General features: G+C 61.5%; 3 protein-coding genes across 8 annotated transcripts in view; 2 read left to right on the top strand and 1 right to left on the bottom strand.

The window, feature by feature from the left end:
- PLEKHM1 (pleckstrin homology and RUN domain containing M1) overlaps window positions 1–7,426 on the top strand; it is a 44,205-nt gene extending 36,779 nt beyond the window's left edge. For all 4 annotated transcript variants that reach the window (XM_045836552.1, XM_045836553.1, XM_045836549.1 and 1 more), the window contains 3 exons: window positions 3,715–3,778; window positions 4,279–4,436; window positions 5,224–7,426. In XM_045836552.1, the coding sequence (XP_045692508.1) occupies window positions 3,715–3,778; window positions 4,279–4,436; window positions 5,224–5,332 (331 nt within the window). In that variant the 3' untranslated portion in view covers window positions 5,333–7,426. The remainder of the gene's footprint in view (window positions 1–3,714; window positions 3,779–4,278; window positions 4,437–5,223) is intronic.
- A 1,563-nt stretch (window positions 7,427–8,989) lies between these two features.
- ARHGAP27 (Rho GTPase activating protein 27) overlaps window positions 8,990–26,271 on the top strand; it is a 33,017-nt gene continuing 15,735 nt past the window's right edge. The window contains exons 1-3 of one of the 3 annotated variants that reach the window (XM_045836246.1): window positions 8,990–9,183; window positions 10,082–10,212; window positions 11,718–12,395. In XM_045836246.1, coding sequence (XP_045692202.1) covers window positions 11,736–12,395 — 660 coding nt within the window. In that variant the 5' untranslated portion in view covers window positions 8,990–9,183; window positions 10,082–10,212; window positions 11,718–11,735. Of the gene's footprint in view, window positions 9,184–10,070; window positions 10,213–11,717; window positions 12,396–17,075; window positions 17,215–26,271 lie in introns of those variants that run through there. The other 2 variants (XM_045836247.1, XM_045836249.1) reach the window with 2 other exon arrangements.
- Window positions 12,692–14,901, bottom strand: LOC123816971. Its single transcript, XM_045836250.1, has 3 exons — window positions 14,241–14,901; window positions 13,685–14,013; window positions 12,692–13,021 (listed from the first exon to the last, which is right to left on the bottom strand). Exons 1-3 carry the CDS (start codon window positions 14,443–14,445, stop codon window positions 12,767–12,769), a joined length of 789 nt encoding a protein of 262 aa, XP_045692206.1. The 5' UTR covers window positions 14,446–14,901; the 3' UTR covers window positions 12,692–12,766.

The following is a 26,271-nucleotide window of genomic DNA, read 5'->3' as shown; positions in this document are numbered from 1 at the left end:
ATCCAACAAATATTCATTGGGAACCTACTAAGTGCCCGGCACTGGGCTAGGTGTACGGGATACAATGCAGAAGGAGGCAGGCCTGGCCCCACCCTCTCGCAGGGAAGGCCGCTGCTGGGGCTGAGGCCGCGTGGGAGAGGGGGAAGGCACCCACCTCTACCTGGAGGAGGAGGACAGGGAGCGAGAAGACTTCCCGGGGGACCTGACATCTAAGGTGTGACCTGAAGAATAAGTTACAAAGGAGAAGAAGAGCAGGAAAGAGTGAGAGGGAAGCGATGGCGGACGTGAGGCCCCATTTGTGGGGAGCGCAGGGAGATTTTCGGAGGGAGCAAGGGGGGGACATGGGGTGTGCGGTAACAGGAAGACAGGTGAGGGCCAGGCCACAGAGGGCTGGTGGCCCCGGCCTCTCCCTTCGCCGGCCAGCCCGCCAGCCCTTGGCTGCTCTGCTGCCCAGGGCGGCCGCCCTCCCACAGTCCTCGGGAGAGGCCGAGATTGGGGCGGGACCCTCAGGCTGCCCTTTAAGAAGCTTCAGGGGGGCCGGCCCAGGGGTGGAAGGTGATGCTGGGCTTGGACTTAGAGGCTCTTTCCGTGCCTGTCACGGTCACCTCCCAGCCCCCAGGTCGCAGCCCAGGCTGTGGCCCTCGGTGGGACTGGACTGTTCTCAGAGCCTGAGGAGGACAGACAGGCCTCAGGCGGAGGAAGTGGTACCTGCTGCCCAGCTGGGCTTCACTGCTCTGCTCTGGGGACCTGGGGCGGCTCACCAACTCCTCCACGTTTCCCCTGTGGCCACTCCTCCCCACCACGATGGTGGGAGTCCCGCTGCAGAAGCAGCGCGGCAGGAGGAAGAGCGAGGGGGGCCTCTGCCTGGGCTCAGACCCGCCGTGCGACTCTGGAAAGGTGCTTCCCTTCTCCGAGCCTCAGCTCACTTGTCTATAAATTGGGCGAGCCATCCCTGCATTCCTGTGGCCTTCCTGAGTTGTGGTCCCGAGTTGTGGTGCAGGCCGCAAGGGGGCTTGGAGTCTGGGAGGGGACACAGATGGGGACCGAGGGCCCTGGGTCCGCGTGGCCTGTGTCGTGAGAGAGGGCCCCTGACCTGGGCAGGGCCCTGAGGGCAGGAGCAGCTCCCGCAGGAAATGGCATCCGAGCTGAGGGTTTGTGGAGTTACTTCTTTTCACGAAGGAACAAAAGAATGCTCTTCTCCTTTGCAAAGACAGCATTCAAGCGGTAGGAAAGAGCATTGGGCAGGAGGTTGGGACACTCTCCCCTCCCCGTCTCAGCGCCTCTGGTGCCGGTGGGCACGCTTCCAGCCCTCACTCTGGCCTCACACGCAGGGGACCAGCGATGCCGCAGCACGCGGGGCATCCCGTGTATCGTGAACTGGGGCTCGGGAGAAGAGGGGGACGGGAGGCCCAGCTTTTGTAGCTAAGGTGGCCTGCGGCGTGGCGGGGGATGGGAGTGTGGCTCACCGGGGCCCGCAAGGGGCTTCGTGCCGCCGGACTGCGGGTGCGCGGCCAGGCCTGGACGGCCCTGTGTGCCGACCAGAGGCGTTTGGGGTTTATCCCACCCACACTGGGGAGCTGCCGGAGGGTTTTGAGCAAGGGACTGTCGCATTCCCGTCAGGCGTTTAGAAAAGACAGTTTGCAGCAGCAGCAGCCACCAGCCCGAGAGGCGAGGTGGCCTGGACGGAGTCATGCAAGGCAGAGGGAGAACAGGCGGGTCTTGGACGTGGGACCCCTGTTCTCTCCGAGGGCCCAGCCCGGGGCTCCCACCGGCAAAGGGAGCTCCTCCTGCCTCAGTTGTCAGGCCTCTGAGTGTGACGGGCCCGGATGCAGCAGCTCACAGGCGCGGCCCGGACCTGGCCCCCGGGCCTCCACGACCGTGAGCAGAGGGCGGATGACAGACGTGACTCTCCAGCCAAATCAGCCCCACCTTTCCTGCCAGCTCAGGGACAGGCTGTGCGGTCCCCGCCCCCCTGGCCTTCCTGGTGATAAATGGGGGCTTCCTGTTCCCAGAAAGCCGGGGTTTTCCTGGGGAGACCAGCATAGCGAGCCGAGCGTCCGGCCGGCAGCGACCTCGCCCCCCAGAACACCACGTAGCCTGCCTGGCCGCCTGGCGGGACCTGCCGTCTCCGGCCTGGAGTGGGCTCCCCCTGGACCGTCACTGAGGCCGAGCTCCCACTGCAGACACCCCAGGGCCTGGCCCCATCCTGACCCTGGGTGTTCAGAGCCCCCTGGGGCAGGTTTCCAAGCTTCCTCAGACTTGGAGCCTTGTCCCCAGAGCCCCAGCAGCACACACACAGGGGGCCGGGCCAGCTTTGTACAGGGGTGGGGTGGGGGGTGCCGCCTGCAGGTGTTTCCTCCCCGTCCTGCAGGATGTAACTCTCGGGATCTCTGCCATGCGCTCTCCGGGCAGAAACCAGAGCCCAGCTGGTGGCTGAACCTCACCCTCTGTCTCCCCGCCCCGCCTCCGAAATGGGATCTGCTGCGGTGCTTGGGGCAGGCCTCGGTGCCTCTCACTAGCACTGAAACCAGATGCTTGAATGCCTGTCCCTCGGCGAGGCCAGGGGCTGCAGGAGGAGGGCAGGAGCCACGGCTGGTGCATTTCCGCCCCTGACGAGCGGTGGTGGCAGCAATGACCACAGATGGACAGGCACTCCCCGGGTGGACGCGGGCTCTGCGGGCAAACTCCTGCGTTCGGATGCCCGCCCCACCCCTCCCCGGCCGGCATCTGATCTCTGTGCTCCCCGCGTCCTCGCCGTCCCATAGGGGGCGCTGGTTCTCGCAGCGCTGGCCCCAGGAGCCACTGCGAGGACCGAGCGAGTGCGCATGCGTGTGAACACGCGCGAGCCTCAGCCTGGGTCCCGGGACCAGCCGCCAGCGTCCCTCGGCCTCTTCCGTACCATCATTTTCATAGATGTTTGCTTTATTTGTTCTGTGCCGTTCCATTTTAAAACATAATTGTAGCCTTGCCGGGATATAACTGACAAATAAAAGGGTCGGGTATTTGAAGCGTGCAGCGCGATGATTAGCTGTATGGACGCATCGCGAAGGGATCCTCCGGTCTGGTTAATGAGCACTTTCATCACCTTATTTACTTATTTATTTATGCATAAATGTTTTAAAAATGTTTTTAAAAGATTTTATTTATTTATTTTCAGAGGGGTGCAGGGAGGGAGAGAAACATGGATCGGTTGCCTCTCGCACACCCCCCACTGGGGACCCGGCCCGCAACCCAGGCATGTGCCCCGACTGGGAAGTGAACCAGCGACCTTTTGGTTTGCAGGTCGGCGCTCACTCCACTGAGCCACACTAGCCAGAGCTATTCATAAATACTTTTTTGGTGAGAACATTTAAGTTCTCTTGGCAAATCTCAATTACGCGGCAGAAGTTTACCAACTGTAGTAGGTGATTACTCTTTGTTTACTGTGGGCTAGGCACTGTGCCAGGCACTCGAAATAAATTATTTAATCCTCAGAACAGCTCCATTTCTCAGGTGAGGAAACCTGAGGCTCAGGGGCAGGTGAGGAACCAGCCTGAGGTCTCAGCGGCGAGTTGGTCCAGCCCTGGCTGGCGGGCTGTGCTCGTGGCCACCGCCCCGCCCAGGCGGCAGGTGTGGGTGCCCGGCTGGTCTGGTCGTCAATGCCGGGGACGAAAACAAACGCAGGTCGGCCGGGCTCGGGAACCCCTCTCAAGGACCCCTGTGTTTTCTTTGCAGGCTCAGCCACAGGAATTACCTCCTGGAGTCTCCCCACAAGTACAGTGTCGCTGACCTACAGCAGGTGAGAGAGTTGTCCCCCACCAGACCTCTCTAGTGGGACCCCGAACCTGGAGAAATCCAAAACGGAGAGGGGGCGGCGTGGCCTGCGTTCCCTGCACCCAGGCAGCCGCCCTCGGCTTCTCAGAGCCTCGGGGCGGGCGGCCTGCCATCCCTGTGTCCCGGGGCAGCGAGCGGGCCCCCAGCCCCCTGCAACAAGCAGGCACTGCGGCGAAGGCCAAAGTCACAGGGGCGAGAGTTTGAGTCACCCCCGTCCTCGAGGAGGGGAGGAGCGGATTGGGGTTTTGTCTGTCAGTCCTGCTGCCCCCGTGGGCACCAGCGCTGGATGCCCGGGTTGCTCACCTCCATCTGGGGAGGGCATCGTGCCCACGCGGAGTGACGCCGCTGTCGGGGTAGGAGTGTTGTGGGCGGGGCGCCAGGAGCCGCAGCAGCCACGCTCTGCAGGTGACCTTGGCCTCCGTGCAGCTCCCTGAAAGGCCCGGCGGCCCGCATGTGCCCTGACAGGTCTCGGAAGGGACGTACGAAGGGTTCCTCAAGGCCCTGATCGAGTTCGCCTCCCAGCACGTCTACCACTGCGACCTCTGCACCCAGCGCGGCTTCATCTGCCAGATCTGCCGCCACCATGACATCATCTTCCCCTTCGAGTTCGACACCACGGTCAGGTATGGAGGACACTCGGCGGCCTCCCCACCCCCTTCCTACCCGCCGCTCACCCCAGCATTCCACTGTGCTCGAACACACTTAACACCCTCTCCGGGCCAGCGCCGCACGGTGGTGGCTCGTCCAGAGCGGCTGATGCCCGGGGCAGGCACAGCCAGCCCCCATCCAGCTTGGGCACAAGTCCAGCCCTCACAGGACACTGTTGGCTTGCCAGGGGCAAGGGTGCCTTCCTGGGCCTCAGTTTTGTCATCTGTGAATGGGTTGAGGCACCAAAGGAGTTACTGCCCTGCCGTGGTGGACACGGCCTGGCATGGAGCAGGCCCCGTGGGCGACCCCTGGTGCTGCCTCTGCTCCCATCGTGGTCATTCTTGTCCCCGGTCACCACTCGTTATCAGAAGCCTCCAGATGGACACATCCATCCAGCAAAACCTCCATTCCGGCCCACGCGGGGGTGGAAAGCTGAACTGGCGGGCACGTTAATTCCTTTCCAGTAGGTGTCCCCCGGCCCAGACTCAGCCCCGAACAGAGTGGGGCTGAGTCCTCCTCACTGCGGTGGCTCAGACGCAGGCGAGGAGTCACTCAGTGAGTCTCCGCTGCATGTATTTAGAAATGAAACGGAGGGCGCCAGCGGGCTTCCATCCGTGACCTTGGGGAAGCTTGACTGCAGGATCCTCTGTCACTGGGCGGAGAGGCAGCGCCCGAGGGCCGGGGGGTGGGACCCTGTCCGGGGGCACTGGCCAGCCTACCGCCCACCCACCGTGACAGGCCACACTTGCCCCTTTCTCCCAGGTGCGGCGAGTGCAAGACCGTCTTCCACCAGACGTGCCAGGCCGTGGTGAAGGGCTGCCCGCGCTGTGCCCGCCGGCGCAAGTACCAGGAGCAGGACACTCTCGCCTAACCCAGTCTCCTGCCCGCCACCCCCAGAGGCCTCGGGGAGGCCTCAGCTCAGCCGTCCCAGGCCTGGGCGCTCCCTCCAGGTGTCACAGCTGCCTCCCTTGTCAGGGAGACTCAGGTGCGACCAGAGCACGAGCCTGCTGGAGGGAGCCCTGGATGACGCTTGCTCTCCTGCTCTGGGAGGTGGGGGCGCCAGCAGAACCCCCGTGTCTGGGGTGCTGGGCCGGGGGCTTTGCACTAACCAGGCTCCGGCTGACCGCACTGAGGTGGCGCATCCGTCAGGGCCATTCACACGAGGGGGACGAGACTTGGGACACATCTTCAAATTCACATTCCTGATTAAAAAGGTCTAGTTTTTTAAGGTGGGTTTTTTCCCCCCCTTCATATTTCAACAGAAAATATTTTTTTATTCTTAACCTTCACCAGTCACCCAGGAAATCCAGGCATCCTCACCTTAAGCAAACGCGCAGGTGCCGCTCAGGCCTGGTCTGCGGACAGGTGTGTGGCCTGGCCAGCCAGCCACACCTGGGCCAGCCGGACCGGGTGCCTTTCCTTCACCCTCCCCAGCCGCTGGCCGCCAGAGCTGCAATGCAACGTGCCAAACGGGCCAGGCGGGCGGGGTCAGACCTGATGACCCCCCTCGTGCTCTCCCTCTCTACTCCCCACCCCCACCCTGCCCACCCGAGGAGCCCAGCGTCTTCCTCTGTGCCCTGGACTTGGGTCCCTGCAGGGGGAGGGGGGACTCAGGACCAGCACTGTCAGCACTTTGCGCCTCCCTTCCTCGGTGTGGGGAAGGGTCGTCATCTCACCTGCCCCTCAGCCCCGTGCCTGCCCTCCTCACTCCTACCCTGCACACGCACCTCAGGGTGCTGCTGCAGACACCCCAGGGACCCACCCCCACCTGCTGGCCCCTGCCGGGACGGAGGCAGGCTGCACCCACAGAGAAGGCCGTGAGCTCAGGCTGAGGACGAGCCTCACGCACGCGGTGGAGCAGCGACCCGTCCTCCCCCGAAGAGTGCCAGCCCTGCGCCCGGGACGCGCAGGGACCTGCGGGAGAAGGTCCGAGGAAGAAGGGCGCCGCACCTCGGTTTACAAAGCCATGAGTTCCCCCAGCCTCGCTGGACTGGCCCAGGCGGGGCTGGGGCTGTGCTGCTGGAGACTGGAGCGTTGGGCTGTAGCGCGGTCACCACTGAAGAGGTCGGGGCAGGTGGGAGTCTGGAATTGTTTCCAAGTGATACTTAAACCCTCGGGGCTCGGGGGAATCTGGGTGTGATTTCTCTGCTGCCTCCCTCTGCCCCACCTCTCCGGAGCCCAGTAGGCTCCCCTCAGGCCTGGGGTCCTCTGGCCACCTGGCACGCACAGCCTGAGACTGGAGGCCTCAGGTGGAGACCCGCCTGCCACCGCCAAGGGATGAACCTACTCCCACCTCTCGCTTGGGGTGGTGCAGCTGCTGAGTCACCTGCCCAGCTCTGAGGAGCGGGATGAATTGTGCAATAGGGCAGAGGAAGTGCTCGGCAGCTGGGGGCGGGGCTGCCGCCGCAGAGCCTCTGTCCCCTCTCGGAAGCAGGCGCACACCTGTACCCAGGGCACCAAAGCCTCCAGAACCGGAAGGCGGGTCCCCTCTCCTCGTCCCACCCACTCACAGTGGCATTAATGCTCCCCTGCGGACCCAGCCTGGCCGGAGCCCGGATCGCCTCAGGCCCCGGGTGGGCGGCGCCGCCTGTGCCTGGCCCTGTCTCCTGGGGCCCGCGAGGATATTCCGTGCTCCAGAGCGTGCCCTGGGAGGCGGCAGCCGTGAGGCCTGGGAGCCACTCACTTCAGCCCCACGCCACCCGCACCCTCCCAGAGATCAGTAGCATTAGCACGGACCCCCTGCCATCGCCCAAAGCCGCCGATGCTTTCCAACGAGCTGACCTTTCCCCCCTCACTTCCAATGGAAAGCTGACGTGAACCTCACTCTTTTTAACATGTCATTTTATGCAATAAACTCTCTGCAGCGCGGGGCCCCAGCCCTGAGAAGTGCTTTGCAATGTACTGAAGGAACTGCTGCTGTGTGATTTTTTTGAATGATTTTGCAGTAAAGACCTGATATTTCTAATCTCTGGTTTGGCTTCTGAATCCTAATGCTGCTGCTGATGGGGGGAGACCCTGGGCCATCCACGGCCACTCAGACAGGGCCTCCACTCTCCTGTACGTCTCTGGGGGGAGGGGCAAACATTGGTAAGCAGGGGGCGTGTGTGCTGGCAGGGGGCAGGGGGCGAGGAGGAGAGGGGCAGTACCAGGCTCGGTACAGACCCCGCCCTCGCTCTGAGGAGGCAGAGCCCCCGTGGGGTCAGAGTTCAGGGCCTTCGGGAGGTTTACTCCACGTACAGGCACAGGTAACAACTGCGGCTGATGCCTGAAATTCCACCACCACGGATGCCTGAAATTCTACCACCATCGCCTCTTTCCTGCGCCGTAAATGTCAGAGCCCAGGCCCCAGACGCTGGAACACCTGGAGCCTCAGGCCCGTGCTTCCCACTGGACTGAGAGAGAAGGGGCTCAGGAAGGACAGGCTGTTTGAGCAGCCCCTTGCCCCCCCCCACCATTCGGGGCCGGGGCTCGTGGCGTGAGGGCTCACGGTGGCTTTCGCTTGGGTGCAGACCTTCCTCCGAAGGTCCAGGAGAAGCCTGAGGGTGCCCCCCCCCGCCCCCCGCAGGGTGAAGCCCACCACTGCCCCCACTGTGAGGACAGACGAAGGAAACACTCATTTGCAGGAACATGGGGCTGCAGGAGAAAGGGGCTGGGGAGACAACATTTAGGACTGCAGTTTTCTGTCCTTCCAGCTCGCGTGGAGGCACCGGCTCCCCATCCCAAGGAGCCCAGCTGCCTTCAGGGGCCTCACCTCCCTCCAGGGCCGGCTCGGGAGACACCCGAGAAACCTGGGTGGAGGGCTGGGGGGAGGCAGGCCCACCAGGGGACCAGGGGCAAGAGGCCCGGCCTTACCTCTGGACACAGCATCTTCCCCCTCAGCCAAGGGTCGCTTGTTTCTCCCCTCCCCGCCCAGCCGAAAGGAGGGCGGTTTGGGGGAGGGGGGTTCGGAGACCTCCATCCAACCCCAAGGAGGAGGATGGCCCATCTCATTTCAAAAGTAGTGATCATCGTAACTCAATACATTGTGTGTTCTGATCATGACAATGTGATAACAGTCACACATGATTCTTAGTGCATCTCATTTAATCTTCCCGACAATCCTGTGAAGTAGGTGTTACCGTCCCCAGTTTACAGGAAAGAAAACAGATGCCGAGATAAGATGAGGATCTGGAGCCTAGCCCCAGGAGCTAGCTCGGATCTTGCCCTGCAGACAGGTTGGAGGGTGGCCCTCCTCTGTGACCAGGATCAAGGAGGAAGTGTGTGTGTTGGGGGGAGGGGGTCCTGGCGGGCGGGGGGGGGGGGGTGTCAAGCAGTGGGAGGGAAATCTGGGCCGAAGCTGGTGAGGAGGCTCCCTTGCCCTTCATCCCGCCACCCTGGTCCTGCCACCTCCAGCTCCCAGGAGACAGCCAGGTGCGGCCCGACCTCCCGGGGACGTGCAGGGGGAGGGGGCGGCGTCCGGGCTCCTGCGGCGCTGGCCCAGCCCAGAGGGGACAGGAAGCCAGGACTCCGGGGATTGTCTCCGGCGGCCGCAGCCCAGCCCCAGCCCCAGCCCGGGAGGAAGTTCAGCCTGGTGCTCTCGGCTGGTGCCTCCCTCGCTGTATTGTTGAACAGGAAACCCGGCAGCGCGGTAGCCGGGCGGTGGAGGAGGGAGCGCCGGACGCCGAGCCCACGCGCGCCCTGCCGGGACAAGTGGAGGCCAGGCTAGCGAGTGGACACCCCGAGGTGCCAAAGCCGGGCCGGACCTGGTGGGGGGTAGGAGTGGGGCGCCGCAGGCGGCGGGTCCTTCCCCCGGGACCATCGCGCTCCCGCTCCTCTCCGTACCGGAGCTGCGCGGGCCCGGGAGGATGCCGCGCGGGACGGTCTCCTCCCCACGGAGGACCGGGGAAAAAAGGGTGGCCCTGTGCCCGGGGAATGGAGGGGCCCAGCGCCGAAGCAGGCGTTGGCGCCGCTGCGGCTCGCGTCGCCGGGGCAGTGGCAGCGGGGCACCTCCTGGCGACAGGTCCGTCCCCGCGCTCCAGAGGTCCTCCCGGCTGCCCGCATTCCCCCCTGGCAGTCGGGAAAGGAGCCCAGGCCCGGGCCCCTCCCCACGCAGCCCAGGCCCCTGCGTCCTGGTGGGCGTCCCTGGGGGTAACTTCGCTGCGAGTCGTTCCCGGCCCCGCCGAGCTGCGCCGAAAAAGCGTCTGGGGAGGGCGGGGGCTGGGCCCGGCGCGGGTAGTGCCGGCAATCGGGCTGGAAAGGGCTCGTAGTTGGTGATTCAGAGCGCAAGTGGCCTCGCTACGCCTGGGAACGCCCCGGCCGGAGGACGCGCCCGGGACCTGCTGTCCGTGGGACGCGCAGAGGCTCGTGGACGACTGACCCGGGCCTGAGAGGGTGGGGGCGGGGCGGGGCGGGGGCGGGACTCCACCTTTTCTGCTCGGGACCCGCCAGCGCCCCTTCGGTCGCTGCCCTCCGCGCCCCCGTTCCTCCCTCGCGCTTTCCCTAGCGCCGGGCCCGGCTTCCAGCGTCCCCGCCGGCACCGACAGACTCACGCTCCCCCTCGGTTCTCTCCGAGACGCCGCTGCTTCGGGGCTTGGGGACGGCCCTGCAAAGCACACCTCTGCCTCTTTGTCCCCTCCGCCAGCTCCTGCCACCCGCACCCTCCGCGGCCTGGCCCTTGAACACCGGCCCGACGAGATGGCAGGAGCCTAACCTGCACCCATCTGCCGGCTCGGCCCATCCAGCCCATGGGCTCCCGAAGTCCCGCCTGCCAACGTGAGTGAGCCGCGGAAGGTCAGGGGAAGGTGGCCAGAAGGGGTGTCCTGGGCAGCTCTCTGACCCCGCCTCCGAGGCCCAGAGTGCCTGTGACTCACTGTACGCCGCTGGCCCCTTCGAGGAACCCTTGACAAAGTAAAGGAGGGCCCTGCGGCCCCCCTCTGTGGGGTTCCCTCACCCTCAGCAAGCAGCCAGGCTCCCGGCTGCTGGTCCCGGGGGGGCCACCTTGGTGGGGCCGGAGGTGTGGTCAGTGTGGAAGGCTTGGAGGGACCAGCCGCCTCCCGAGCAGGTCCCCGACTCATCGCACTGATGAAAGGACACAGGCAGGCTCGGAGGCCAGGCTGAACCAGCTCAGGGTGGGTGGGGACTGTGGTGATCCCTCCAGGAGAGCTGTGGGGACCCCTGGAGACCACGCGCGAGTAGTCACCGCCACAAAGTGCATATTCTAGGGGCCGCTCTCGTGGGGGAGACGTACAGATCTCAGCGCAGGCAGGGCCGACTGGCGGCGAGGGCCACGCCTTTCTCCGGAGGTGGAGGTGGGAGCTGGGAGCCGGAGGGCAGGGGCGGTGCGGGCCGGTCTGGGCGGGCCAGACGCCGGGTTCACGTCCGCGGCACAGCCGCTGGAGAAGGAAAGAGAAACCGAGAGAACCGGTTCCGCGGCCTTGGCAGTCTAGGCCGTCCCGGGCAAGGCTCTGGGACTAAGCGGAGCAGGGACACTCCCAGGGGTTGAGCGGCCAGAGTGGCGCTGCGGACGCGCATTCCCTGAGCTCTGGAGGCGGCAGGACCGGGCGGGGTGTAGGGAATGAGCTGTTCTTCCCCCTTCACAGACGGAGAAACTGAGGCCCGGTCCAAAAACTCTCCGGCAAACTGTGGCGTCGGCTTGACCTCGGGCAATCACTTTATCTCAGCGATTTTCAACTAGTGCGGCCCAAGAGGCCCCCTGGTGTGCTGCACGAATTTTTAAAATATGCAATACCTGACTGTTTATAGTCAGGGGCACTGACCTCTTTTCCCTTAGTCTGTCAGATTAAAAAAAAAATGACAACAGCCAACACAACAATAGCCATCCGATGTGAATAAATCAAAACTAGAGCAAATTGTTTGCAGACCGGCCAAAAAATATATTTTTGTTGTGCTGTAGAATTTTAGTGATTAGTTTATGTGTGCCATGAGATGAAAAAGGTTGAACATCATTACTCTATCTCTGAACCAAGTCCCAGTATTAGCCTCTCCGTCTCCCCATCAAGGAGTTGAATCCAGGCTCAAATCTTAAAATCAGCACTGCAGAAGGAAAGGCTTGCCCTAATTCTATCACTGGGAGTGAGAACGAGAGCCTAAGAGAGTTTATCGGAGTCTCCCGTTTCCGAGATAGGAAAACTGAGGCCAGAACGCGCACGACGAGCGCAGCAAGGACGCTCGAACCCAGGTCTTCCGTCCCCCGAAGTGTGTGCACTTCCTGGCTTCGTGGCCTTGACCTCCGTGCCCCTCCTCCTTGCTGTCCACAGGGAAAGGCTGCGGCGGCGATGGCGGCGGACGTCGAGGGGGATGTGTACGTGCTGGTGGAGCACCCCTTCGAGTACACCGGCAAGGACGGGGGCCGCGTCGCCATCCAACCCAACGAGCGCTACAAGCTGCTGCGCCGCAGCACGGAGCACTGGTGGCACGTGCGGCGCGAGCCCGACGGACGCCCCTTCTACCTGCCCGCGCAGTACGTGCGCGAGCTGCCGGCGATCGGCGACCCTGCCACCGCCCCGGCGCCGCCCGCGGCCCACCCAGGCCCGGCAGCCCCGGAACCGCTGGTTTATGACTACCGCTTCGTGAGCGCGCCGGTGCCCGGAGCCCGCGACGGCGTGCCCGCCGAGCCCCGGGGCCGTGCGGGCTCCCTGTGCGGCCCTGCGCAGCGCGGCGCCGGGACCCAGCGCAAGAGCCTGGCGCCCGGCCAGCCCACCTGCCTGTACACACGGCCCGCGGCGCGCGTGCGGCCCGCGCAGTCCCTGGACGACCTGGCGCGTGCCGGCGCCGCGCCCCCTGCCGGCCTCCTCGGGAGCGCCGGCCGCTTCAAGGCCTGCAGCGTGGCGGGCTCCTGGGTGTGCCCGCGACCCCTGGCGCGCAGCGACTCTGAGAACTTGTACGAGGCCATCGACGACGTGCGCGCACCGCCGCGGGAGGAGCGCCCGGAGCAGGTTGGTCGCGGGGAGCCGGAGGCGGGGTGGTGGGGGGAGCGCGGGAGGGGGCTGCGCCAGCTCTGAGCGGGTGCGCGAGGAGACCCACGTGGCTTAGCGTCCGGACAGACCCAGCCTCAGCAGGGTCCGCGCGGGCTTTGGCCGAACTCCCTCACACCGAGCCTCGCTTTCCTCAACCACGAAACGAGGGGTACAAGGCTCACAATCTCTTATCAGAAATTCCAAAATCCCCCCAAAGTTTCCCGAAGCCCAAAGGTATCTCCATGACAAAATTGATGGCAAAATTTGACTTGAACTCATGGGAGGCCATTGGGGGTCTTTATTTATTCCATTTAGTGGGAGTGTTCAGGGTTTGCTACAAATGAGCTTGATTATAGGGCGCTGACCCAGGCAGGCCTTGCCGGGAGCGTCGCGCCACCTTGCGTGCGCCGTGTTGCCATTCTAAGATCCGCACCATTCCGAAACGCAGCGGGCATGAAACAGCGGGTTGCGGACTTGTAGCCGGAGCTCCGTGCATCGCCTTCCTCGCAGGAGCTTGCAGGCGAGGGGGTGTCGGACGAGATCATGGATATGGAAGTCAGGATTCTGCTTCCCTTTTTTGGCTGCCTCTCACATTTCAGTTCCCTCTTTAAAAAACAAACAAACAGAAAGCTTGAGGCTGACGGGCTTGTTTCGGAAAGAAGTCCAGTCATACTGGGGTTTTCTTTTCCCCCCCTCCGCGTCAGAATCCAGTTAGGTTCATTTGGGAACTCGAAAACAGCACGTTTTAAAAACTGTGACATCCCTCACGATTGTGCGGGCGGCGCTGGCATCTTGAACTTGGGGACTTTTGCAGGGAGGGGAGCGGAGGGGAATACACAGACATCTGCCACCAGCTGTGTGGACGATGGTCCATTCGCTTCCTCTCTCGGGGTCTCAGTTTTTCCTTTAGCCCAGAGAGGGGCGGGGGAGATGGCTGAGTGACCCTTAATGCTTGTGAGGCTATGGTTTCTTCCTTGGTATTTGGTGTCATTTCAATAAACATCGGGTCCTCCGAGTGCCAGGACTGAGTCTGGGACGCCCAGAGGAAGGAGGCACCGTCCGCACGCCCCTGGGCCTGCCTTCCACCCATCCGGCTGCAGCGCACAGAGCTCAGGAGTTGAGGCTGCAGGAATGCTAATTTGACTCTGCTGAGTCACCGGCCGGCGAGTCATCACCCCTCAGCCCCAGTGTCATTGTGTGTAAACATAAGAGAATACCTAAGGATTAAAGCTGTTGACAGCCTTCTATGTCGCGAGGCGTGGACGCACCTGGCACGTAGTGGGCGGTCCGCCAAGAGCGGCTGGGGTCCCGCTTAGCATCCTTTCCTCTGGGTCTGCGCCGCCTTCGCCCCGCTTTCTGCAGGGGGCAGCCCGCCCCCTTGTGGCCAGCTTGCGGAACAGCACCTGGCGGGTGGCGACCGGGCTGCGGGATGCGAGTGGGGGTGGGGGAAGGAGGGTCCTGTTGCCTGCGCCCTTGACGCCCTCCAGACAGCTTCTCTGGGCTAGATAGCTGAATGCCAGCGCTTTTTCTCCCGGCGCCCCTCCGTTTTCTGGGCAGACTCCTGGCGGCGCCCTCCTGAGCCTCCACGTTCTCTGCCCTGCTGATGGCGGGGCATCCGTTTCTCTGAGTTGCGCCCCCTTCGAGGTGGAGGACTCCCTGCCCCTCTGCACCCCCGCGTCCCGCCCAGAGCGTGTGCGGGAGTGTGTTGTTGACTAGGGCAGAGGAGCTGCCGAGCTCCCTTCCCCGCGAGCCGGGACTCTGCTCATCCCAGCGCCCAGGACCAGGGTGGCAGAAGGAGGGGGAGAAGACCCCAAATCCGGGTACCTCCTGAGAAATCGCCCCAGCAGCCACAGTCACTGTGCGGCGGTGTCTCTGCCCCTCCTTCCGCAGGCTCCGCGCAGCCGCAGGGGTATGTTGAGGGAGGGCAGGGGTGAGCACCTGCCAGAGACCCAGGTACTGGCGAAGAGGCTCTGTCTGGTCCCACTTCTGGCCCTAGTTCACTGTGTGACCTCAGCAAGCGGTTTAGCATCTCTGGTTCCGTTTCCTCCTTGTGTGATGGGTGTAAATCACACCCCCTGTGACCGCACACCCCATCCCCAGCAAAGTCCAGGGGCGGGGAGTTTGTTTTCCCCCTGGGAAGGAAGTTCCACTCTGCCTGTAGTTGTTCCAGGCAGCATTTAAAGAAGGGATTTGCTGAAAGGTGAGCTTGCCTGTTTTCTTTCTTTCTAAGATATTTACTTACTTACTTTTAGAGAGAGGGGAAGAGAGGGAGAAAGAGAGGGAGAGAAGTGTCGGTAGGTCGCCTCTCGTTCAGTTGCTTCCTGTCTGCTCCCCGACTGGGGACCACACCTGCAACCCGGGCACGTGCCCTGACCAGGAATCAAACCGTGACCTTTCGCTTTGCGGGACAAGGCCCACCCAGCTGAGCCACACTGGTCAGGGCAGGGCTGCCCCTTTTCTTCTTGGAGGAGACAGGAGAAGCAGGTTTTCTCCTTTTCCTTCATTCGCTTGTTCACTCATCGTGAATTGACTGAACACCTACCAAACACCAGGTGAGCCTTTAGATCTAAAGGTGACTGAGGCATAGCCCCGGCCCGGGGCCAGGGGGGCCCACCATCTGGGACAGGAGGATGTCAGGAGGGGACAGATGCCTCAGTCCGGCATGGCACAGGCCATCTGGGATCCAGCTACGCTCAAGTGCATGGGCAGAGGTGGAGGTGTGAGAGGTGGCACTTTGGGGGGGGGGGGCCTTGCAAGCCCCCCCACCCTGTGCAGCTGGGGTCAGGAATGGAGGCTCAGATGGGCATGGGGAGTGCCTGGCCAGGAGTGTGGGCTTTATCCTGAAGGCCTTGGGAGGCTCTCAGCAGAAAAGGGAGAGGGGCTGGGAAAAGACCCGTGTCGCAGGGGCTTTGAGAATGGAGGAGGACCTCTGTGGTGTCCTGGATGCTCGGAGATGACAGGAGATTTAGGAGGCAGACTCCGCAGGACCGGGTAGCCCCCAGGCTGGGGAGGGTGTGAGGGACATCAAGATGAGCTCCAGTCTCCCGGCTGACATACTGTGGGGGGCGCAGGGGGACGATGGGGAGGAGAGGAGTGGGTAGTGAGGCTGAAGCAACCACTCTGGCCCCGCTGGGCTGGGTCAGGAGGCAGCCGGCTGGCCGAGGGAAGGTGTTCGGTGTGTGACGGTGAAGCCAAGGGTGTGGAGGCGGTGTGGGCAGGGGAGCAGGGGTGCCTGGGGCAGCCACCACTCTGGGTGACAAAGGGAGGCGGGAGGAGCCTGAGAGGAAGAAACCGGCAGGGAACGAGGAGGAAAACCAGGAGGGAGCCGGCCCAGACGCTGAGGCCGAAGAAAGGGGAAGTTAGATAAAAGCCATTAAACGTTTATCGGAAGAGGCCACCAGAAGTTGGTGGCCTCCTTATCAGGAGCTAGTCCAGGGAGTTGCTGAAGGCGAGGAGGCTGAGGAACGAAGGCGAGGATGTGGACTGAGAGTGCGGACGGCTCTCAGAAGCTTGGCAGGGAGAGCACAGACACCGCGCAGCCAGAGGCCGGTGGAGGTCAGGGGTGGAGACTCCCCCGAACCTAAGACAATGGGCAGGAGCTGGGAGGGGGTGGCTGAGGGGGGTGGGGAGGTAGTGGATGATGTGGGTCCCGGGAGAAAGGAGAGAGGCAGGGGCCACCGAGCGGAGAGGGTGGGGAGGACAAGCGTGTTAAGAGGAGGTGACACAGGGTTGTTGCAGAGGGTGGGAGTCAGCGTCCAGTCGGTGGACCACTGAGCAAAGAATGAGGGAGGTGTGGAGGGCGGGACAGTTGTCAGAGGCAGGGATCCCCCCGCCATGCCCCCCACCCCCAGAAGAACGGAGCCACGGCAGCAAACAGCATTTGACAGTCTCAGCTAGCGCATGACGAACCCCTGGCGTGTGCTGGGCACTGTGCTGGACACTGGGGACACAAAGCAGAGTGAGACGCCACGTGGTCCTGTGGGCCCTCGCTCCAAGGCTCCTCTGCCCAGCACTTCGGAAGGCAGGCACAGGTGCCACCCCTTTTGCCCCCGTACAAATGGAAGTTCAGAGAGGTTCAGTGACTGGCTGGAAGCCACACAGCCAGGAGGTGGCAGCACTCAGGTCAGTTTCAGCCCTCCTGGCCCCAAACCCCACTCTGGCCACCAGGCTCTGTCTCAGCGGGTGGCCTTCAGGACTGGCCACCCTGTTCCCCTCAGCAAGGACAGTACAAGCCGTGGGCAGAGAGGCGTTCCGTTTTCTGAATGTTCTGTGCGTGTGCGTGCCCAGCCCTGGCATGGGCTGCAGGGAAAGGGGCATGCATTCTAAATCCTCACCTCGCTTTCTGCACCCGAGGGGGCTGGGGGGCAGTGAGAGGTCCCAGGGGAGGGCAGAAGCCCCTGCTTCTGAGGAGGGAGAGGTGGAAGACCGGGGAGGTAAGCCCCAGCAAGCTGCCCCCTCCCCCACCCCCGCCCCCCTGCAAGGAGGTGCTCCAGGAGCCCAGGGAAACCTGGGGAGGAGGGGGCCCGAGACTCCTCCTCTGTGGCTCGGGGCCCAGCCCTGGCCAAGGGGCCCTCCTGACTGGGGCATTTCAGGGTGAGGTCACCGTCCCCGCCCAGGCCTGCCATCTGGACTGCAGCCCGCCCCCGCCGCCTGGGCATTGGCCGCAGGGAGGAAAGAGTTACGGCCCTGGCCTCCGAGGCTTCTTATGCAAACCGCCCAGGAGGCACCTCACCTGAGGAGGCGGCCTGGACTGGAAGGAGCCCCAGGGCCCTGGCTTCTGTCTCCTCTGCCGGGAACTGTGAGTGACCCCTCACCTTCAAGTGGAGCTGGGACCCCGGGGGAGAGGACAGTTTCCCCACTCTCTCCCCCTGCCCCGCCACCCTCCCTGGCTCGCACCGCACTGGGCTTTCCCTGCCCCAGGCTAAAACCCACCCAGGGACTTCCTGGGAGCCGCCCAGCCCTCCCCTCCCCTCCGGGTCCCAGGCCTGCCTAGCATCCCCCCTCCCTCCCCGGAGCAAACTCCCCGGGCAGCTCTTGACACAGAAGAACTGGCCTTGGACAGGTCCTCCTGGATCCTCCTTTGGGGGCAGCCGGGCAGCCTTCATTTAAGGGAGGGGGGCTGGTGAGAGCAGGGGGCTGAGCCCAGGAGGAGGGTCCAGTGAGTCCCCTTGTGTGCCCCGCTCCTCGCAACGGCTCTCTCCACCCAGGGCAGCCCACCTCCAGGGCGGCTGCCCAACTGGTTTGTTCACAGCTGGCCTGACCATTTGCCCCGTGACTCATGTGCCGCCCCAGGCTGACCAGGGATCTCCACTGCCCAGCCTGGGTCCTGGCTCCTGAAAGAGCAGGTTGTCGGGGAGTCCCCTCCCATCCTCACCCCACATTCCTGGCCAGGACCAGGAAGAGCCCTCCCCACCCACAGCTCGCAAGGCGAGAAAGAAGCACCTCTCACCCTGCGGGCCGAGGGCAGCCCCCGTGTCCTCCGGGTGGTCTCCCCCACGCCTGGGCCGCAGCTGCACCTTCTCAGCCTCTGGTTCCCTTCGGGTCCGGGCCTCCTGAGGCTGCACCCAGTCCAAGTCCACCTGCCTCCCCGCTTCCTGAGCCTCGGCAGCTGCCCCAGCCTAAGCTCGCTCTCCCTGCCCTTCCTGGAGCTGAGACCAGCACTGGGAGGGGCCGGGCAGCCCCAATGGCTGGTCGTGGCCCGGGCCCAGAGCCCGGGGCCGGGGCAGAGGAGACCGTCATCACGACTGTGGTGGCTGGTGGTCAGGTGTGGTCAGGGCCCCACACTGGGGTGTGGAGAACAAGGGGACAGTTGATGTTGGTTGGTGTACAGAGAAATGGGGCCGCCAAGGCTGGGTCCCAGGGACATCCTGCTAAACTTTGGAGGCTGTTTCCAAATTGAGAAAGGACCGTGGGGTTGAGGGGATTTCCAGAGCGGCTGCAGAGGCCTGGTGAGGCCCGCGGGCCGCTTCTGTGCAGGCCCGGCTCTGGGGTCCTGGGGGCGCTGGTCCGCCAGGAGGCCCGCCGGGGAGCGGGGCGGGGGTCCCTGTCCTGCGCTCCGTGTCTGTCGGGGGCGGGGCTTCGGCCCAGGAGATGCCCCCAGCCGTCACCCCTCCCCCTCTGCACCCGTGGAGGGCCCCTGGCCTGGTCTGAATTTGTAAATAGCTGTTCCCTCTGCAAAAAGAGTTTAATCCCATGACAAATATTTGGCTAATGGGGGGAAATTATAGTCTAATGACTGTCAGCATTTTGGGTTTGGGGTTTTTTTTCTGTTCTGCTTTCCCATGTGTAGGGAGTTTTACAGATACAGGGACGCGGTGGCGTGCCGATAATTACGCCGTAATTTTTCAGTCACCGTTCTCACTGATTTGGTAAATGGCAGGCGCCGCCCTGGGCACCGGGAGGCCATAAAGAATAAGGCACGGCCCCTGCCCTCGGGTAGCTCTCTGTCCAGGAGGAGGTACTGGCAAGCAAACTAACAGTTACGATCTGGGCTGGCTTCTGCATCTACAAAGTACTGCGTGTGCGTGGGGGTGGGGGTGCTTGGGAGGAGCACCCCCCCCCCAGGATCTCACTAGCCAAAGGGAAACCTGAGATCGCCCCCTGGCCAGGGCCGTGAGGTCAGAGGTGAGTGCAGCCCCCACTGTGGAACCCTCTGGACCTGGTGCTTTTTCAGTGGCAGACATTTTTTTCTCATCGACGGGAATCGATGTTGTGTGTGTGTGTGTGTGTGTGTGTGTGTGTGTGTGTGTTTTAAGCCTGCATTCTTTTTTTCAAATATTTTATTTATTCATTTTTAGAGAGGGAAGGGAGGGAGAAAGAGAGAGAGAGAGAAACATCAATGAGCGGTCGCTGGGGTCCGTGGCCTGCAACCCAGGCATGTGCCCTGACTGGGAATCGAACCTGCGATGCTTTGGTTCAAAGCCCGTGCTCAATCCACTGAGCTACGCCAGCCAGGTAAAGTGTATTTTTTATATGCAGGGTCTAGTTCAATTTGTTCACATTTAGTTCAGCAACTGACACGCGCTGTACGTGACCTGTAGTTTTCCTTTTTCCCTCAGTGCGGCTGCTGTCGCCTCTCTGTTTCTCCCCCTGTTGGTCTGTTGTCCTGCTACCCTTCCCACTCCATTCTCCGCTTCTGCGTTTCCCTGGGGATCCTCAGGAAGCAAGGACGTGCGGGGATGGGGATTCTTTTTCTTGGCACTCCTGTCTGAAAGTCACAAAACCAGTCAGCCTATAGACTTCTTCTTTTCAGTTCAGAGAAATCTCTTTGCTGCATGATTATTGTTTCTGTTAATTAATTAATTAATTTTAGATGAAGAGAAGGAGAGGGAGAGAAATATCGGTGTGGATTGGCTGCTTCTTGCACGCCCCCAATGGGGGACCTGGCCTGTGAGCCAGGCACGTGCCCTGACTGGGAATCGAACCAGCGACCTGTTGGTTCGCAGGCCGGCGTTCCATCCACTGAGCCACACCAGCCAGGGCTGATTATTTTTTCTTTCCGTTTTTTAAAATTATTTGCATGTTCATTCTCTTGACTGGATCCTCCCAATTTCTTATCTTTTCCCTCTTTATTTTTTTCTCTATGTACTTTTGCCCAGAGGCCTAAGATATTTCTTCTGCTTGATCTTCCAGGGCACAGATTTGAACCTCAGGAGTGCCCAGCTTTCCCTTCCATTAGTAGGATGTGATATATTTTAAGTTCTAAAGTGCTGTATTTTGCCACGTATACACTCCCATATATAATAAGCACCCAAATTTTTGGCTCAGACTTTCAGGAAGAAAATCTTTCATTTTAATTTTTTAATTCAATTTTTATTTATTTACACTTAGAAACAAAACGGAGTATCATATTCCAGGGTGTTATATTACATACAGATATTGCTTTTTAGAGTTATGCTTTTAATGCATAAGCAATAATAGAAGAATTGAAAACGCGTAGATATGGAATTAGTCCTACCCATGTATAATACGCACCCTTACTCTTCCCTCAGAAATTTGGGCAAAAAAGTGCAGAGTATACACGGCAAAATACTGTAGTCCTTCCCCCCCTTCGGTACTTCACTTGAATCTTCTTACGAGTTCTTATTTGTTCAAGTTGTAATTGTATTTTGTAGCCTCTCTCTCCTGCTAATAGTCTCACATTTTGTCAAACTGTATACTTAACATGGTTTTTAAAAACCAAAGCAATCTCTTCAAATACGTGGTAAACATTCTCACACACTCCCCTGCCTCCATGCCCGGTTCTCCGTCAGCTCCGGAGTCACCGCTTTTGCTAATTCTGTCTCTATTCTCCCTGGTTTTCTCTATACAGATACAAACTAGTGTGAGTGTGTGTTTTCTTGATTTTCTGTTTGTCTTACACAAGGGTAGTAGGCAGTAGGCATGGTCCTACATTTTGTTTGTTTGTTTGTTTGTTTGTTTTTTGCTTTTTGGGATTAACAATGTAGCTTGGAGATTGTGGATACAGTGTATCTGTCTCCTTCCTGATGGCCAGGAGGTTTTCCATTGTTGAAATGTATCACACTTCATTCAACAGGGCTGCCGCTCCTGGACCCTCGGTCTGTATCCAGTCTTTGGCTCTTACGAGTAATGCTGAAAATATATTATCTTAAGGGAGCTTGGATATGTATTTTCGTGTATTTAAGGACTTTCTCTGCAAATGATCCGTTCATATCCTTTGCCTATTTTTCTATGGAGTTATCCGTCTTTCCCTTACCGGTTTTCTCAGGAAGTGTGTCTGTGCTGGCGAAATGCACCTTTGTCTATGACAGGAGTTGTCACCCCCCTGCCAAGTTTGTCATCTGACTTTGCTAACAGTGTGTTTCAGCCACACTCGTTCTCCTGAAATGATTTATATAATGGACTGTGTGAACCACTTATTTCATGGCTTTTAGATTTTGAGCCATAGTCATAAAGGCCTTTTAAAAATATAGATATATATAGAATTTTCTTCATGTTTCCTTCTTTGAGTATTTTTATGGCTTCACTCTCCGAACCTGACTCGTCGGTCCTTTGGTGGGGGTGCAGTAGAGCTGAGCGGGCAGAGTGAGACGGACACCCACTTTTAATGATTTGTTTCCGGACGGCCCCCCAGTTGTCCCGTCAGCCCTTATGGACAAGTTCCTCTTTCGGCCGTGACCAGTGATGGCATCTCTAGCCCGTCCCGGGCCCCAGCCTTATCGGGGCCTGACAGCCGTGGCTGGTCAGGTGGTTCTGTTCGCCTCCCTCGGCCCCTGGGCTGCGCGAGGCGTGGACTTTGCGTGTGTCTGCTCACGGGGACTGGGGTTGAGTTGCTGGAGCTCTCGCCTGGAGAGGGGCCCTGGGGCAGAGAAGGGGCGATGGCCCCCACTGATGGGTCTGTCGTGCTCTGCCACCCCCGCAGTCTGAGACGCCAGCAGGGATTCTGCCCGTGTCCACCTCCTTGGTGGCCCCAGCCCGAAGGGTAGAGAGTGTTTAGCCCGCTGCCTGGCTCCCCGTCCGCTCCCAGGGGAAGGGGGTCGGGCACGAGGGGTACCCTGCCTTCCCCCTAACGTCCCACGGCGGACCGGTCTGCCCTGGGGCCTTCCAAGTCTCGGGCACTCGGACCTCTCCCGGCCAGGCCTGCCCACCGTGCTGGACTCGGGCAGTGGAGCATAGCAGTTGGGAGGGGGGGGGAGGTGAGGGGAGGGGAGGGAGGGGAGGGAGGGAGGGGAGGGGAGGGAGGGGAGGGGAGGGGGAGGGAGGGGGAGGGGAGGGGAGGGGAAACAGGACCTGCTCAAGCGGCCGTATTCCTGGAACTCCGGGCCCCATTGGTGAGAGGAGAGAAAGCACTCTGTCTGTGGCAGGTGGGGGGTAGGGCCGGACTGGGAGGGCCAGTCTGTTCCAGAAAAGAAATCATTAGTGAATAATGTTACTACTCGTAGAGCAGTAATGCTGAGGATAGGGAATCATTGCAAAATAAAAAAAAGTTTAAGAGTTTTTTTTCTCTTATTTTTTAAAGATTTTATTTATTTATTTTTAGAGAGGGAAGGGAGGGAGAAAGAGAGAGAGAGAGAGAAACATCAATGTGCGGTTGCTGGGGGCCGTGGCCTGCAACCCAGGCATGTGCCCTGGCTGGGAATCGAACCGGCGACCCTTTGGTTTGCAGCCCACGCTCAATCCACTGAGCCACACCAGCCAGGGCGGCATGCATTTCTTAAAAATGACACTTTTCTCCACAGCCACAATACCATTGTTACATCTAACTAACATTAACATTAACTCCTTTCTAAGATTCAGGCTGTAGTCAGATTTCCTCGCTTGCCCTAAAACAAGCCCCTTGCGGCTGGTTCTTCTGGCGGGGGGCGGGGGGGGGGGCCGGTGAAGGGCCGGGCAGCGCATTTCTTTGTCTCTCAAATCTCGCTCGACGGCTCCTCCCTGTCCTGCTGCCCTGACAGCGGCCTGTGAAAGAGCCCCGGGCCAGCCCGCTGCAGAAACGTCTGTTTTGGATTGGAATGTTTGCTTCCTCCTGGCAGTGTGCCCACGTTCCTCCAGCCCTCGTCACCTGGGGACAGGTGTGTCAGAGAGGCTGGGGCAGGTCAGGTCACCAGGGCTCAGGGGCACGCAGGAGTCAAGGACGACTCCGGGTCTCTGTTCGCACCCCAGAGGGGATGCCGGGATGGGGGAAAGCGGGGCCCGGGAACAGACTCAGTCTGAGACGGCTTTTCAGTGCCGCGCTGACGTCGGGCGGGCCGTTGGATTTCGGAACCTGGAGGTGAGGTTGAGAGTCGTCGACCTAATGAGGTTGGTTGAGCAGCTTCCCCGGGGCGGTGGGGTGAGAAGCAAAGATGAGCGACACCAGCGCACGGGGAGGTGGGGCGGGGGGGGGGTGCCGAGGAGCGAGGACCCCAGGCCCGAAGAGAAGAGCGGAGAAGCAGCGGACAGGGGAAGAGAAAGCGGACCGAGCACGGGGCCGCGTCTGAGGCTGTGTGGCAGGGAGAGGGTTGTAATGAGCACAAGGACCGGAGAGGAGCCAGCCAGGCCGCACCAGGACCAAATTTGGCCTCGAGGAAGTTGTGGCAGACCAGAGCAGCCGGCTGGGGGTGGGGGGGGCGTTGAGCGAGTGGCCAGCGCGACAGCGGAGCACACACACGCTCCTTCAAGAAGGCGGGTTTGAGAAGGAGGAAGGGAAAGCTGGGTCCCGGGGTACACTTTCCCTTCTCGAGATGGAGAGACCTTGCATTGGTTGCAATGCCAGAGGGACAGATCAGAGGTGAGGCAAGCTTTTGGGCAAGCGAGAGGCAATGAGGTGCCCCAGGCCCAGGAGGTGGGCTGGGACAGGAGCACCCCGGGCCCTCCGTGAAGGGAGGGAGGGGACACGGCTGGGCGGGGGGCGGGGGGCGTGGGTGCAGATATGTTTGAGGGAGTGGGCATTAGGCGACCGCCACCATCACACCCTCCCACCCCCCGAGGCTGGCTCAGAACCACAGCCTCTGCTGGAAGGCGGTTTCCTTGACGGGCGTTTCTGACTCCTCCCGGCCCAGCAGCGGGAGGCTCCCCGTGTCTGCTCGCCTTACTCAGAGCGCCGGGGGCCTTGAAGGGGCTCCACCCCAGGGTCCGCCCACCCCGGAGGAGCAGGCCGAACAGGCAGCCCCATGAAGTCACCGAAAGGCTGCAGCACGGTCAAGGGCACCCAAACCCAGAGCCAGGAAAGCAGAAGTGCAGCCGGCCGGCCCTCCTCCCCAAGTCCTCCCGGCGGGTGTGGGAACGCAGGTGCCTGCCAGCTCGGCTCTTTCACAGAGACGGGCCCTGTGAGGGAGGAGAGCGTGACAGCCCATTGCGCGGACAAAGACACCGAGGCCAGGAGCTGCAAGGGGGTGTCCAGAGGGAAGCGGAGGCAGTGCACGCAAGAAGCCAGGTCTCTGGACTGCAGGTCTCTGGACTCCTGCTCCGTCCTTTTTTCCTTCTAATTGCATAAAGCGTCTGCCCTAACCCGAGAGAAAAGGCTCGCCACAGGCCGTTGTGTTTGGAATCTCACGCTTCGCCCGTGATAAGATCACCCTGAGCCACGGTGGCCTTGCCAGACACAACATGCGTTGCCCAGGCCCCGGCCGGGACCGGGGACATCAGGCTCTCGGGCTTGTGCGGCTCCCCTAGTGTTCCGAGGCTTGAGGATCCAGGGCCTGCGGGTGGCCCCCAGCCCCCCCACCACACCGTGTAGGTGGACACGTCAGTCACTAGAGCTGGGGCGGATTCGCAGTGAGGCCTGGACTCTGCTCAGGGGAGGGGCGGGTGCCCCATCAGTCCCGTGTGCTCGCCGAGCTCCTGGAGGCAAAGGTCGCCGTCCGTTCTCCCTCTCCCTCATCCTGGCCCAGCCCGGAGGGTGCCCAGCAGGCTCAGGGTCAGCCAAGGAGGTCCTGTCTCCTCCCCGGGTCCCTGAGCTAGACCCCAGGCTGCGGGCCAGGGCCCGTGGGTATTTCTTCTGCCTCTGGGCCCCGGGAGCTGGGAGGATTGTTTGGCTGCACCTGAAAGCCCCTGCGAGGGTTCTGAGGGAGGGGTGAGGGCAGAGGGCTTGAGAGACGGGTGACATGCAGCTGGCTTGTTCTGTCCCCTCCCCCACCGTGTATGTCTCAAGACTGGGGGGGTGCAGTTGAGGGAAGAGGACCCCACTGGGGAGCCACTGTGGTCACTACCTCCTCTCGCTGGGTAGGGGAAGCCGGCGCAGGAGACCCGAGGAACCGACCTCAGTGACCAAGAGCAAGCAGAGCTGTGTGGTTTGGGCCCTGTCCCTGCAGTGTGGGGCCCAGAGCGCGCTCGCCGGGAGGCCGCAGGGCACATGCGCCAGACCTCTTCCTGGGGAAGAGCGGCAGTGGGGTCCTGGCTGCCTTTTCGTGTGGTCCCAGCCCCCCCTCCCCACGCTGTCACTCCTGGTCCCCGCTTCCCAATTCCACTCGCAGGGCGGAGCTGAAGGCCCCGGGTCCCCACGCCTCCTGCCCTGCTCTCTCCCCTCCCCGAGCCCAGTCCCTCCCTGGTGGCTCAGAGTTTCTGGCTGCTCCGGAATTCACAGCTGTGCCCGGTCCTGGGCTTGGCTCCCTCAGCCTTGGTGATGTGTGTGTGTGTGTGTGTGTGTGTGTGTGTGTGTGTGTGTTCCCTGACCCTCGGGGTGGGGCAGTGTGGTGTGTTCTGTGTGTGAAAACCTCAGTGGAAGAGATTAGTCTGCTTCTGGGGTTCAGAGTCGGGGCACAGGAGATTGTAAGGGAGGTTTTTCCCCTTTTTTTGAAGATTTTATTTATTTATTTTTAGAGAGAGGTGAAGGGAGGGAGAACCAGAGGGTGAGAAGCATCAACGTGTGTGAGAGAAATATTGATCGATGGCTTCTCACACGCCCCCACTGGGCACCTGGCCCCACTACCCACACATGTGCCCTGACTGGGAATCGAACCTGTGACTGTAGGGGAGCTTTGGAAGGCAGAGCAGAGCATAGACCCCAGACTTGCTCTGGTTGTGGTCCCCCAAGTGTCCCTCATCCCAAATCCATGGCTAGTTTACTTGGGTGTCCCTGCCCCGAGCCCGTAGTAGTGGGTGCAGGCGAGGAAAGGCCTGGGGGACACGGGCGGGGGGGAAGGTTACTGGAGTGGGAGAGTGAGAGATGAGAAGTCTGGGGTCCTGGGTGGGAGGGTGGGGGAGCCCTCGGGCTGGCAGGTGGGTGCGCAGGTGCTGCCTGGCCCTTGGGGCTAGGGCGGGAGCACCCCTGAGGGGACCGGTGAAGACAAGGTGGCCCCCAGGGGGGTTAGAGGAACGGCTGCAGCTTCTCACGGACGACACGCGGCGTCCACTGTGCTGTGCACGAGCAGGGCCTGTGTGCCCACCTGCAGGGGAGGGTCAAGGGAGGAGAGGC

Source organism: Phyllostomus hastatus, unplaced genomic scaffold (genome assembly GCF_019186645.2).
Source record: "Phyllostomus hastatus isolate PE091 unplaced genomic scaffold, TTU_PhHast_1.1 phas_contig_210, whole genome shotgun sequence".
Taxonomy (NCBI): Eukaryota; Metazoa; Chordata; class Mammalia; order Chiroptera; family Phyllostomidae; genus Phyllostomus; species Phyllostomus hastatus.
The sequence above is the reverse complement of the archived record's forward strand: the minus strand, read 5'-3'. Positions and strand labels throughout refer to the sequence as shown.

What these genes read in the sequence shown, in the direction of transcription:
- LOC123816971 (XM_045836250.1), bottom strand. Translation starts at nt 14,445, where the DNA reads ATGCTAAACCGCTTGCTGAGGTCACACAGTGAACTAGGGCCAGAAGTG. An exon ending in CTGGGGCGATTTCTCAGGAG is followed by an intron (nt 14,014 to 14,240) that starts GTACCCGGATTT and finishes CGCCATCAGCAG; the next exon opens with GGCAGAGAACGTGGAGGCTC. An exon ending in GACCGCCCACTACGTGCCAG is followed by an intron (nt 13,022 to 13,684) that starts GTGCGTCCACGC and finishes TGTTTTTTAAAG; the next exon opens with AGGGAACTGAAATGTGAGAG.